Below are 12523 nucleotides of genomic sequence, written 5' to 3'. Positions count from 1 at the left end.
AGTTCACTGAGTGTTTGACTGTGATGCTGTGACCCCTCAATAAAAATGGGTCGCTTCTGGGCAGAGCCATATGTGTGTGTGTGGGCACACCTTCGATTTTTATTTATTTATTTATTTATTTTGCAGATTGAAGCAAATTTTGTGACCACATGGTGCTCGTCCAACCAGTCCGACAAGACAGGAGGACAATGACGGAGCGAGGAAAGTAGGAAAATTAAGGAAGCATTGGCTGTGTTGTGATGATGATGGTTGACACTGTGAGGTAGATGAGAGAGCAGAGAGCAGTAAAGGGGGAGAGAGAGAGAGAGAGAGAGAGAGAGAGAGAGAGAGAATATTTAATTCGAAGCTTTTGAACACTTTTTTTTTTTTAAACTTGCTGATGGAGAACACAGAAGTGAACGTAGAGGTACGTGACATATGACATATAGCAACAAGGTGTATCTCAGAAGTACTTATTCAGTAATTGTGCTATTCTTCTTCTTCTTCTTCTTCTTCTTCTTCTTATTATTATTATTATTATTAATATTATTATTGTTATTATTATTTTGGTTCAGAGTCTTCAGTATGTTGCATGTTGGAAATTTACATATAAATTAAAAAAAACAATTCAAGTACCTACAATAAAAGAAACCTTTGTTATTTTGTAAAAATAAATAAATAAATAAATAATTTTTTAAAAATTAAATTTTAAAAAAGGAAGCAGATTTTGGACAAATCATTTACTCTCATTTGAATTTAATCAAATATTTCCATACTGCTGTTTTTATGTATTTATTTTGAATAGATTTTAAAGATTCCTTTTCCTTCTCTCAAAATGTATTACAAAGCAGGTTTCAATACACAAGTGCCAAGTGCGATTTGGTGTCTTTTAAAACATGTAGTGTAGATGTATATGAGTTTTTAGGCTGTATTTGTGGTGCTGTAATTCAACGCGGCCCTCAGTTGGAGGCTGATGTCATGCTGGTACAGCTTTGTAAAACAAAAACAATTTTTTTTTAAAGAACATGGAAACAAAAGCTACTTATCATAATTACCGCTGATGAGGTAAAAGCTAACATGTAAAGCCTTAGAGTTTTATAAAACAGCTAAAGATAAGCAGTATTTATTGGGAGGATATTCTCAGGATTCACGCATCTATTTATTTTGTTTTAATGTGCAAAAAAAAAAAAGATAAAAAATAATAAAAGCAGAATTAGTACTCATTTTCACTCATACAACACATAGTCATTCTTAGTAATAAAGTAAAAGGCAAAAAATGACCAAAAAAAAGCAAGTGCAAAGATTTTGCCGTTTTCTGCACTTTTACCTCAGATTTACCTTGAAGATGAATTCATATTATTTTTAGAAGTGTACCTCAATATCGGAAATATCTGAAATGCCACAAAACGCTGGATAAGTTTAGCATTTTTATTACATTTTCATCATGTTATCCCGGGCCCAGAAATGCAAAAGGCACTAACAACCAGCCGTAAAACAATCCCAAACAGACATATTTAACGTATTGAAAAAAAAACCCTGAATGTGACTAGCTTAGGAAAGTAAACCAATAGAGGCTAGATGTTAGCTTTGCTATATTGCTTGCTAGCATTGTCATAAGTGTTCATCTACACATTAGAGGCGAGAATACACAAGAATTCTATGATATTAGTTCAAAATTTGGTCATTTTTTCATGTACAATTGCTAAGAGATCCTTGCTATTTGCTTTGCTAGCTTGTCAACATGTGTGGTTGCTAATGCTTTTAATGCTAGCAAGAAGGAATATCGATTGTCGCTTTCAGGTTGAGCACAGCTCTTCAGATATTGAGATTAATATAGAATTTCCGAAGTTAGTCAGCTGATATTAGAAATATCCTAAAATAAAGATAGCTAGCTAATCTTGGAAAAAAAAAACAAACATCGGAGTCACTGATTCTTGAGTTTTTGTAGAAGCATGCACTCCCTACTGTGTTTGGATTTGTTTTGATTCTTCACGTTGCCTTAGGAACAGAAGTGGGATTTGATACCCGTTTGAATGATACTCACTAGTTTTGTTGGTACTAATCACAGTACCTCAGACAGAGCTGTGTGCATTGTGACTGTAAACATGTACACATTACATGTACAAGTGTGATACAATTTAATGCAGGTTTGTTTATTTCCACATCAAAACCGGACCCATGTAACCTCACACACACACACACACACATGCACACACACGTCAAGGTCAATAGTGATATCATAGCTAATATTATAGTTTATTGTCTTATGAGAGATGGCTGGTGCAAATACTTCAGAGTACACACACATCCTATACACGTTCACACACTCACAGTCTTCTGTGGTAGATTATATTGTGGATTGTCCAAAACTAGTTACATTATAGCGTAAGAACTGTAAACAGTCGTTCCGTCACCAGCCTCATTTCTCTCTCTCTCTCTCTCAAAGTTAAGTAGACGAAACCCACTAAAAGTGTAAACTCATAGGAGTGTGAACTCATCTTTGTTGACGGAAAACGCACCGAAAGTTACGATGCCCTCAGTCTATTTATTGTTAGTCTTAAATTATGTCGAGCGTCTGCCGTACAAGTGTATGAGCTGTTACTATAGAAACAATAAGTGCTAAGTTGACTCTTAAAATGTATTCACAAAGTGCCCAGGGGATGGAAGTCCAATGTTTGGGGGCTATGGCATTACAGATCTTCCCTCATTGATATCAGTCTGATCTGAGGCACCACCAGTAGACCAGTATTGGTTGGCCTGAGACTTCGTGCAGGGGTGTAAGGCTGTCGGAGCTCAGAGAAATAAGATGGGTGATGCCATGTATTGCATTGTACCTCAGTTTAAAAGTACCTCAGCTGTTCCTCTGGTGGAACGTGTCATTTTCTTGTACAGCCGTCCGTCTCTACTGATCAATTAACCAATGAACCTTAAGAACCAAGAGTGTTACAAGCCCTGCTAGTTGTCATTTGGACTTAACTGTGTCTTCAAGTTCAGAACCTGAAGGTTATCAGCAGTTCTGCAGAATCAGAATTGGAATTTGTTATCGATTAAAAATTGTAAATCTAAAAGATGAATGTAATGTAAAATGTAAAGGATTCTTCCTACTCATCCAATTGGGATGGCCAAATATACTAAGGTTGTACCAGTTTGAAATACTACTACTAGAGCATCTGGAGCAATGGCAGACATACTGCATAATATAAAGTTTTTGTTTGTTTGTTTGTTTGTTTGTTTTACATTTCTCAGCATGGCGAGAACCCACCACCGTACTACCTGGTGGTGAAGCCAAGTGGTCCTCCACCTCCATATGCAATGGTCCAGCCGTTACCGAGCACCCCTCCAGTTGTTCCCTACTCCAACCAACCTCTTCCTCAACTACTTGCTCCTCATGTGCCTCAACGAGTTATCACTACCATAGAACAAGGTCAACCAGGTTGTATACACATACACACTCCACATACACACTCCATATGAGCACAATGATATAAAAATATGCGCAAATCATAGAGCTATGAGTCATGACTTGAATAGGTGATTGGATGGATGGATGGATGGATAGAGGTGGATGAATTGAATGGATACTGTAGATAGATTGGGTTTCCGGATGAATGGATGGATGGATGGATGGATGGATGGATGTCCAAACAATGGAAAGATACCTCAATCTTACTTAATGAACAGCGTTAATCATTTTCCACATTGGGCTGAAGTGCTGCATTTCATTATGTTCCATTATCCATATTGTAATCCGTCCCTGTTTGCAGACCCGAGGCAGAGCAGACTGGTGGTGACACGACATAAAAAAGCTCGCTGCTATGGAGGCTCAGGAGGCTCTCTTCTTATTTTACTTTTTACTGGAATTGTAATCTGGCTGGGAGGTATAAAAACATTTCATGACACCGTACTGTAGTGTACAGGACATACAGTATGAGATCAATAGTACTAACGCTCACGGTCATGTCTACTTCTGAACTTCAGCTCATGATGAAGTGCATGCCGTTGTGTAATATTGATAACCTGTGTCCTGCAGTGCGATACGGCGTGTCAGTGATGTCCAGAGGGAAGTCTGACACGTGTCCGTCCAATACCGTCATCTGTGACGGGCATACCGATTGCCAAAAGGGCAGCGACGAGACGATCTGCGGTCTGTCTCAATCAAACTGTAACCGCCGATCAAAGGCGTAGCATACGGATAGCGGTGTGTTATGACGAGAACGCTGAAAGATGCGAATGCGCTTGTTTTCACAGTGAGGTTTGGAGAAGGAAATGAACTGCAGGTCATGACTTCAAACTCCAGCGGCTTCCTTCCCATTTGCTATGCTGACTGGAATCACAGCCTGGCTACCCAGACCTGTCAACAACTCGGGTTCAGAGGGTGTGTAAAAATCACTATATCAATATGTTAACATTGCAGTTGTATACGAAAGGTGGCACGGTGGAGTTGCTGGTTTAATCCTGAACTTGGTAGTCTTTCTAGTAGTAGTCTTTCTTTCATAATAGTGCTATAAAAATACAACAGATGTTAATCTGTGTGTGTGTGTGTGTGTGTGTGTGTGTGTGTGTGTGTTCTACAGAAGTTACAAGTATGGAGCCTTAACATCCACCTCAAAATCATTCCTCTTTGTGACCTCTGAATCTTCAGACACCATACAGGGAAAGGTGGACGTTGGGTAAGAGCTGTAGAGAAGAAGTTTCTAGAAGCCAGTTTGGCCCTAAATATGTAGAACTGAAACTAGTAAGCCGTACTTGCTGATCTGTAAACACAACGTGGTAGCTATTCTCCAAAAAGTCCCCAAAGTGTTTTATTCCTCTTACACCACAGAATTTTAGTCATTTTTTTAATAATAAAAAAATCCAACATATTATTTATCCTTTTAGAGTTACATTTAAACAAGTTGAATTCCCGTTATCACTTACGTGTACAGCTGTAAAGCAGCCGTTCTGTTGAATAAACAGCTCCTTACCAACAATGATACTTTTTCATTTGTTAAACGGTAACACGTTGTTAATCCGCTTGTTATTAGTCTTGGATTTTGTGATGTGACACACATACACGTCCCTAGAACACATATTAATATAAACTTGTGATTGAAATACAGCCATCACTACTGTCGGAGGTAATTGATTTAAGAGTGAATAGATCTGGTATAATATTGTATATTGGTATAATAATCACCACAGCCAGATCAGGAGTCCTCATTTTGCTATTTTAATCGCATGCATGCGTGTTTAACTGCCTCGCTTCCGGTGTTTTTGGCAGCACCAGGTGTCCTGGTGAAAAGGCAACATTTCTCCAATGTACTGGTGAGTGTTTCATTATAAAAGCTCTTACAGCTTGAGTACACTTATGTGTGTGTATTTCTAAAAACATCGGTTTGCTTATGTCTTTGTCATTGAGACTGCGGGCTTCCGAGGACCAGCTCCCGGATCATCGGAGGCAGTGTGGCGACTCCGGGACTCTGGCCATGGCAGGCCAGCCTGCATTTCGAGGGTTCTCATGTGTGCGGAGGGTCAGTGGTGTCACAAGATTTCATAGTGAGTGCTGCACACTGCTTTCCCAGGTATGAAGAAGGTGTTAGTCGTTCAACCTAATGGATGGATGGAGGGGTGGATGGATTGACTGAATGGGTGAATACATTAATGGATGGATGGATGAATCAAGTGAATGGACTGATTGGCGGAATGGGTGAATACATGGATAATCAACTAGATGGATGGATAGATGGATGGATTGATCAAATGGATGGATCGATGGATCAACTGAATATATTGATTGACTGAATGAGCACATTGATGAATGGATGGATGAATGAATGGATGGATGGAGGGATGGAGGGATCCCTGAGATAGATAAACTCAATGGCTTGATTGACTGAGTACATGGATGGTGGATGAATGAATGGATGGATGAATGGATGGATGGATGGATGGATGGGTGAATGGATGGATGGATGGGTGATAGATGGAGCAACTGAATAGATTGACTGAATGAGTACATGGATGGATGGATGAATGAATGGATGGATGAATGGATGGATGGATGAATGAATGGATGGATGAATGAATGGATGGATGGATGGATGGATGGGGATAGATGGAGCAACTGAATATATTGAATGAATGAGTGGATGGATGGATGGATGGCTTGCTCAACTAGATGGATGGATGGATGATGGATGGCTGGATGGATGGATGGATGAAGGGTTAGATGGATCAACTCAATGGCTTGATTGACTGAGTACATGTATGGATGGATGGATGGATGAATGAATGAATGGAAGGAAGGATGGATGGATGGATGGACTGAATAGGTACATGAATGGTATGGGTGTAGGGATGGAAGGATAGATGGATGGACTTAATGAATGAGATGGCTGGATGAAATTATGTTCTATTTTACCATCCTTTCAGTGACCCTGCTTACTGGCAGTTGGCTGTTAACTGGCGTGTGTACCTGGGCGTGGAGTCACAGTACATGCTGCCGCCTCCGCATTACGTAGCTGACATCATTATACACGAGTCGTACAACCCCAACACACACGACAACGACGTCGCGCTGCTCAAACTCACCCAGCCCATCAACTTCACCAGTCAGTACACACACATACACACACACCCACACACATGCACACACACACACACACACACACACACACACACACACACACAGACATTACACAACGTGTGTATTAAAAGTGTGTGCTGATTGTGTGTCCAAACTGCTGTTGTAGGATCGGTCCAGCCTGTCTGTCTCCCTGCGTTTGACCAGGTTATTTCTACAGACACACAATGCTGGATAACAGGATTTGGAACAACACAGGAAGGAGGAGGTGTGTGTGTGTGTGTGTGTGTGTGTGTGTGCACTATAAGTGAAGAGTCAATATTAAATTAATGTATTGTGCTCTTTGTGAGAAATTCAAGCATGTTATTGCATGCATCTCTCTCTCCATGTGTGTGTGTCTGTGTGTGTGTGTGTGTGTGTGTGTGTGTGTGTTTGTGTGTGTGTGTGTGTGTCCACAGCCCTTGGTTCCAGTCAGCTTATGGAGGTAGCAGTAGATATCATTGACACATCTGTATGTAATGACGCCTACAAAGGACTCATCTCTAATGACATGCTGTGTGCAGGAGATATGGAAGGGGGGAGAGACGCCTGCCAGGTGACACACACACACATACACACACACACACACACTTTTTGTGAGGACCATTTTGTTCCTCACGAAAGTCTACAGAAACTTCTCTCCGTGTCTCTCTCTCTGTTCCTCTTTTCTCTCTCGTTCTGTCTGTCTCTTCCCCCCCCCCTCTCTCTCTCTCTCTCTCTCTCTCTCTCTCTCTCTCTATAATAACTTGACCAAATGTAGGGAAATCTTTTGTATTTGATATTATGATATTTTTTAGAGACTGCATTTCTTCCACTTGTATTGTTTTTCTGTTCTAAGTTCTTTTGGTTCCTCTCTCTCTCTCTCTCTCTCTCTCTCTCTCTCTCTCTCTCTCTCTCTCTCTCTCTCTGCAGGGTGACAGTGGAGGTCCTCTGGTGTGTCAGGAGGAAGACGGGCGCTGGTATCTCTACGGCGTGACGAGCTGGGGGAGTGGGTGTGGCCGCGTGAACAGCCCGGGCGTCTACAGCAATGTTCACAGCCTTCTAGCATGGATCCACAGCAAGATGGAGGTAAACACACACACACACACACACACACACACACACACATACAGAGATGCATTTATTAATATTATTGGAACCGAAGTTTTTCAGTCAGCAATCATAGCATTTGGTCGGCTAACGTAAAAGATTTTGTCTTGTAGATTAACATGTCTTTAGTACTATGGTCCTGGCTCATCTCCAGTGTTTGAATGATACCAAACCTCCCAGGCGTTCCACCAGGAGGCGATGTTGCACAGAATAGGAATGTTGAGATCAACTTTGATAACAAATTGTCATTGCTATATCTTTTATATGGATTTTTAAGTACTAGACTGTAAATTATGCTTACGGCCACGCCCCAAAATGACAGTGATCGGACAATGATTGCGTTTCAGTGTGGCCCGACGCTAACTGTAAGAGAAATTATAAAAGAGAACTTACTCAAAAACTATGTAGATTTAAGTTCATTATAGGACCTACACTGCCCCCAGTGTTTATATTGATACTGCACCATGTGTATGTGTATTAATATTTAATTTTTTATTTTTTTTTAATTATGTTTGCTCACAAAATAAAAACACAGGATGTGTAGTTAAAAGCGAGTCCACAAACAGATCTCGCCAGCAGGTCCAAACTTACAATGGTCACTCTCGTGCCTGCATTCTTTGTCCGTTAACTTCACTGTAGTTACTGATTAATACACTTTTACTTTACATAACCGTTGATATATTTTTCATCCTTCTGTCTGTCTCTAACAGGAAGACAGGCCGTGAGGACACCGCTGTGGGACGTGGGAAGCACAAGCTTGAGATCATGTCAGGACTGATCACTTATCACCAGGGATTGTTGTTGATGCTTTCGTTTCAGTTCTCCTTCGCACACGTGTTAAGACGTATCCCGTCACGGTGGTATTCACAATGCTTCTAAGCAAAATGAGGCTTCTTGGATATTACAGTGTATTCATGAGTACACAAGCAGCATCGTTGTACTGTATTGTCTCGTAAGGCTCCTCCCACCTGTACCTTTGATTGGTGATCTGGTCTCCTCTGATTGAGTGATTAGTTTTGATAAGAATACGGACCTTCCTTGGGTCTGTGGTCAACGTGCTCTGCGGTCCCACTGCTCTCCCTCTAGTTGCACAATACCACGTTGGGATCATCTTAAACCAATAAAAGAATGAAAAGTAGTATAACTCATCTAGATTTTATTCATACAATCATACTGAATCGCCATGCAATCATTTCTGTCCCCGCGCCGTGACTGTGAGAGAGCCGCGCGCTCGGAACACTAAATAAATAAAGGCTTTCGTGTGAACGTATACGGTATGTCGTGACCCGAAGTGCTTTATTTTTCTCACGCCACATTCTCATTACCAATCGACTATTAACTATCAACTGACACAGCACACTTTTTAACCGTTTATCGTTACATTTAACGTATACATTTAACGATACTGCTGTGCTAAGACGTAACTTAGCGTCAGGTAGCAAGCAGGAGCTGGAAGTTTCCGGCATTTCCCAGAATCCAGAATTTGAAATGTGTGACTGGTTACACCTCAGTTATCTACGTACTGTCTATATCTACACCTGACATTTCATCCGCCGTACAGTAAACGTAGCGTGTCGTCTGGTATGGGTATTTCATTTTCGTACCCACTACCCGTTCTGTATTTTCCAGCGAGTCTCTTTGGTCTGAGTGACTTAACTCTCCTGTGGGCTACAATAACTCAGCCAGGCTTTAAACAGCTCTGTTCCAGTACGGCCATTACACAAAACATCAGCAGGGTAATGAGGCGTGTGTTTCGCTCGAATATCTGAACGTTCAGAGTGCTCGTAGCCTGAAGGTCCACGTCGTCACATGTCTTTGGCATGGTCATGAGTTTAAATCCAGTTCGTAATGTTAAAAATGTTATGCCCTTGCCGTTAAATTGCTGAGCGACTGGACTTAATAATCCAGTAAATTGCTCTGGGCAAAACTTTAAGCGTATGTATAAAGGCGTGTCATTTGTGTCCCATTGATATTATATTAGCCTATATTACACGCACTAATCTGTCGAAACACCTCCATCATCTACATCATCTACATCACCTACGTCACCTACATCATCTACATCACCTACATCACCTACATCATCTACATCACCTACATCACCTACATCATCTACATCACCTACATCATCTACATCATTTACATCATCTACATCACCTACATTACCTACATCATCTACATCACCTACATCACCTACATCATTTACATCACCTACATCATCTACATCATTTACATCACCTACATCACCTACATCATCTACATCATCTACATCACCTACATCACCTACATCATCTACATCACCTACATCGACTCACGATCACAACCGATAAGGAAATGATTTCATTGACGTCACACTTGAATTACAGTCAAATAATTTTTCTCTTTTAATGGAGACATTGCTTTTATACAACACTTCCATAAGCAAGAAATGAATACAGATGAACCGACATTTCAAACACAATACCGTCGAATATTTTGATCATTTTTGCTCCGTCAATGAAAATAGTTCCCGAAGAACCCGTCGCTGGATAGAGCCTTGCGTTTTGTTGGTCCAGTCAGATTTATAGAACACAAACAGGTTTAATAATTATATTAACGTTCTAATTCCTTCTCGTTTCTATAGTAACAGCTCGTTCACAGGGACTTGTACAGCCGAAGCTCCATGTTAAACTAAGGCTAATGATAAACAGATTTGTTTTTGGGTTGTTGTTTTTTTAAGTGCTGATATGGTTGATCAGTTTTCTGTTAGAAGAACGTTTATTTAACATCGATGGAAGGAGTCTCGAGTGAAGGTGCTGTGTAGAAGTTTTCCGACACAGACGTTAGTCCCTGTTATTCATTACAGTGTAGTAGATACGCAGTTATTCCCTCACCCGCCCCTCTTTTATTTCTCTCTCTTTCTTGAATGAGGCACAAACAAAAAAGAGTCAGAACGTGATGTTACTCAGAAGCCGGAAAGAACAAACTCAATTTAACAAAATACTCAATTTAAGTTGGTTTATTTCTTCTTCTTCTTCCCTCTTCTTCTTCTTCTTCTTCTTCTTCTTATTATTATTATTATTATTATTGTGTTAGCAGGTGCATTTTCAGGTAAAAGAATCCTGAAGGTTAGGGTGTTGCAGCCCCCTCAGCACCCTCACCTCCCACCCCCTTTGCCCTGAAGCGATGTGTTGTTTTTGTAAAACACATTGCCTCCCAATGATTAACCGTAGCATGAGATCCTTCACCTCACTGATATTTAACTTTCCAATGAATTCATGTATTATCTACTAGACCGGGCTTCAGGAATGACCTTGTCTCTGGAGCAAACTTTTGTTTGTCTCTGGCTGTATATGAAATAAAATAGATTTTTTTTAAAAACTTAAAAAATTAAAAATACAAAAGCAGCAAAGCAAAACCAAAAATAAATAAATAAATAAACCAACCATTCTGTTCTGAACTGATCTCTCTCTCTCTCTCTCTCTCTCTCTCTCTCTCTCTCTATATATATATATATATGTGTATATATATATATATATATATATATATATATATATATATGTGTGTGTGTGTATATATATATATATATATATATATATATATATATATATATATATATATATAGTGACATATAGTGACATATTTTGTAATTACAAACATTTTCGATTTAAAGGTACTGATTTGAACAGACTTGACCCAGCTGCTCTCACAAAAAGGATTTCTGCTCTAATTATTGCTTTCAATAAATATAAAAATATATAATATGCTTATATTTGATATTTTATTACAGATTTTTATTACATATTAAAATGATTCTTTGCGCTTCGGACTTCATGAAGATCTGCCGTGCTATATGTAAAAATAAATAAATAAATAAATAAATCTAGTTGTTGTAGAAGGGATTAGCATCCCTCGTTAAAATGACATATTTTGTTGATTTAATAATAATAATAATAATAATAATGACATCATGTGGAAAAGTTTGGACAGACTGTACTACGTAAGATCTTACCTTCGGCAGATATTACAGCTTGTAAACGCTTTTTGTAGAGAGGTAGAAGTATTTGTTCTTGTTTAATGAACCCCAAAGGATAATACCCTGTACATCAACCCTCAAACAAACGCTGTTGCATTTTTTCCCTCAAAACACACCTGTGGTGATTTTAGCCGAAGAGCCCTGTTTTACTTCCGCAGTTGTGTCCAAAATGCTTATCTCTGGCATATCTAGATGTTGTTGTTTTGCATACATCAGACATCCATGTTTGTGATGAGGTCGCAGGTAAGGTTTCTTTCTTGACGACGATTCCACGCAGGTCACGTTTGCTAAATCAGATAAACCTTTCTGCAGGTCCTCAGTGTCGTATGGGGGTTTTGCGATCTCTTGCGATCTGCCCAGCATCCGGCCGGCTCTATCTGAAAGATTTCTTAGTTTCTTCCAGATCTTAGCTTGACTTCCACAGTTCCACTTAACTCCAAGCTTTGGTCTTGTCTTGTGGAAGGAAGCAGGGAGAACATTTACAGAATTCTGTGGCCTGTGGTAAAAGTTTGATATTTACTGTGTATATAGTGTAGGTAGTAAGCAAACAAAAAAAAAATCCATACACAAGATATTTTTAGACAAAAGTACCTCCTGAACTGTGCAAGCGAAGTGTGTCATGAATTTGAGCAACGGTCTGAACAGGCTTATGTCAGAGATGTTTACTGGCTTAGGTTTTTATTTATCCCTCCTTCCATTTTCTGTGCTGCTTATCCTATACAGGGTCGCAGGAAGTCTGGATACTATCATCACCTTCCAACCAATCAGAATTGAGGATTCAACATTGTTGTGGTATAAAGATTTAATGTTGCCTTGATGCATCTGTTAATCCGAATCTC

The 12523-nt window shown here is 39.7% G+C and overlaps 1 protein-coding gene across 1 annotated transcript; it reads left to right on the top strand.

Moving 5' to 3' along the window:
• The first annotated feature begins 85 nt into the window (after positions 1 to 85).
• tmprss13b (transmembrane serine protease 13b) lies at positions 86 to 11122 on the top strand. Its single transcript, XM_053617505.1, has 13 exons — positions 86 to 406; positions 3226 to 3412; positions 3744 to 3857; positions 4010 to 4123; positions 4228 to 4354; positions 4554 to 4649; positions 5240 to 5283; positions 5378 to 5540; positions 6391 to 6569; positions 6711 to 6809; positions 7000 to 7136; positions 7493 to 7648; positions 8380 to 11122. The coding sequence occupies exons 1-13, from the start codon at positions 380 to 382 to the stop codon at positions 8392 to 8394; spliced, it is 1458 nt and encodes a 485-aa protein (XP_053473480.1). The 5' UTR covers positions 86 to 379; the 3' UTR covers positions 8395 to 11122.
• The last annotated feature ends 1401 nt before the right edge of the window (positions 11123 to 12523 follow it).

Source organism: Ictalurus furcatus, chromosome 28, assembly GCF_023375685.1.
Source record: "Ictalurus furcatus strain D&B chromosome 28, Billie_1.0, whole genome shotgun sequence".
Lineage (NCBI taxonomy): Eukaryota > Metazoa > Chordata > Actinopteri > Siluriformes > Ictaluridae > Ictalurus > Ictalurus furcatus.
This window is presented reverse-complemented; position numbering and strand designations above follow the sequence as displayed.

Excerpts from the sequence above, each read along its gene's own strand:
- tmprss13b (XM_053617505.1), top strand. The coding sequence starts at position 380 with ATGGAGAACACAGAAGTGAACGTAGAG. Across the intron at positions 5,541-6,390 it reads GCTGCACACTGCTTTCCCAG|TGACCCTGCTTACTGGCAGT; the intron begins GTATGAAGAAGG and ends CCATCCTTTCAG. Across the intron at positions 6,810-6,999 it reads AACAACACAGGAAGGAGGAG|CCCTTGGTTCCAGTCAGCTT; the intron begins GTGTGTGTGTGT and ends GTGTGTCCACAG.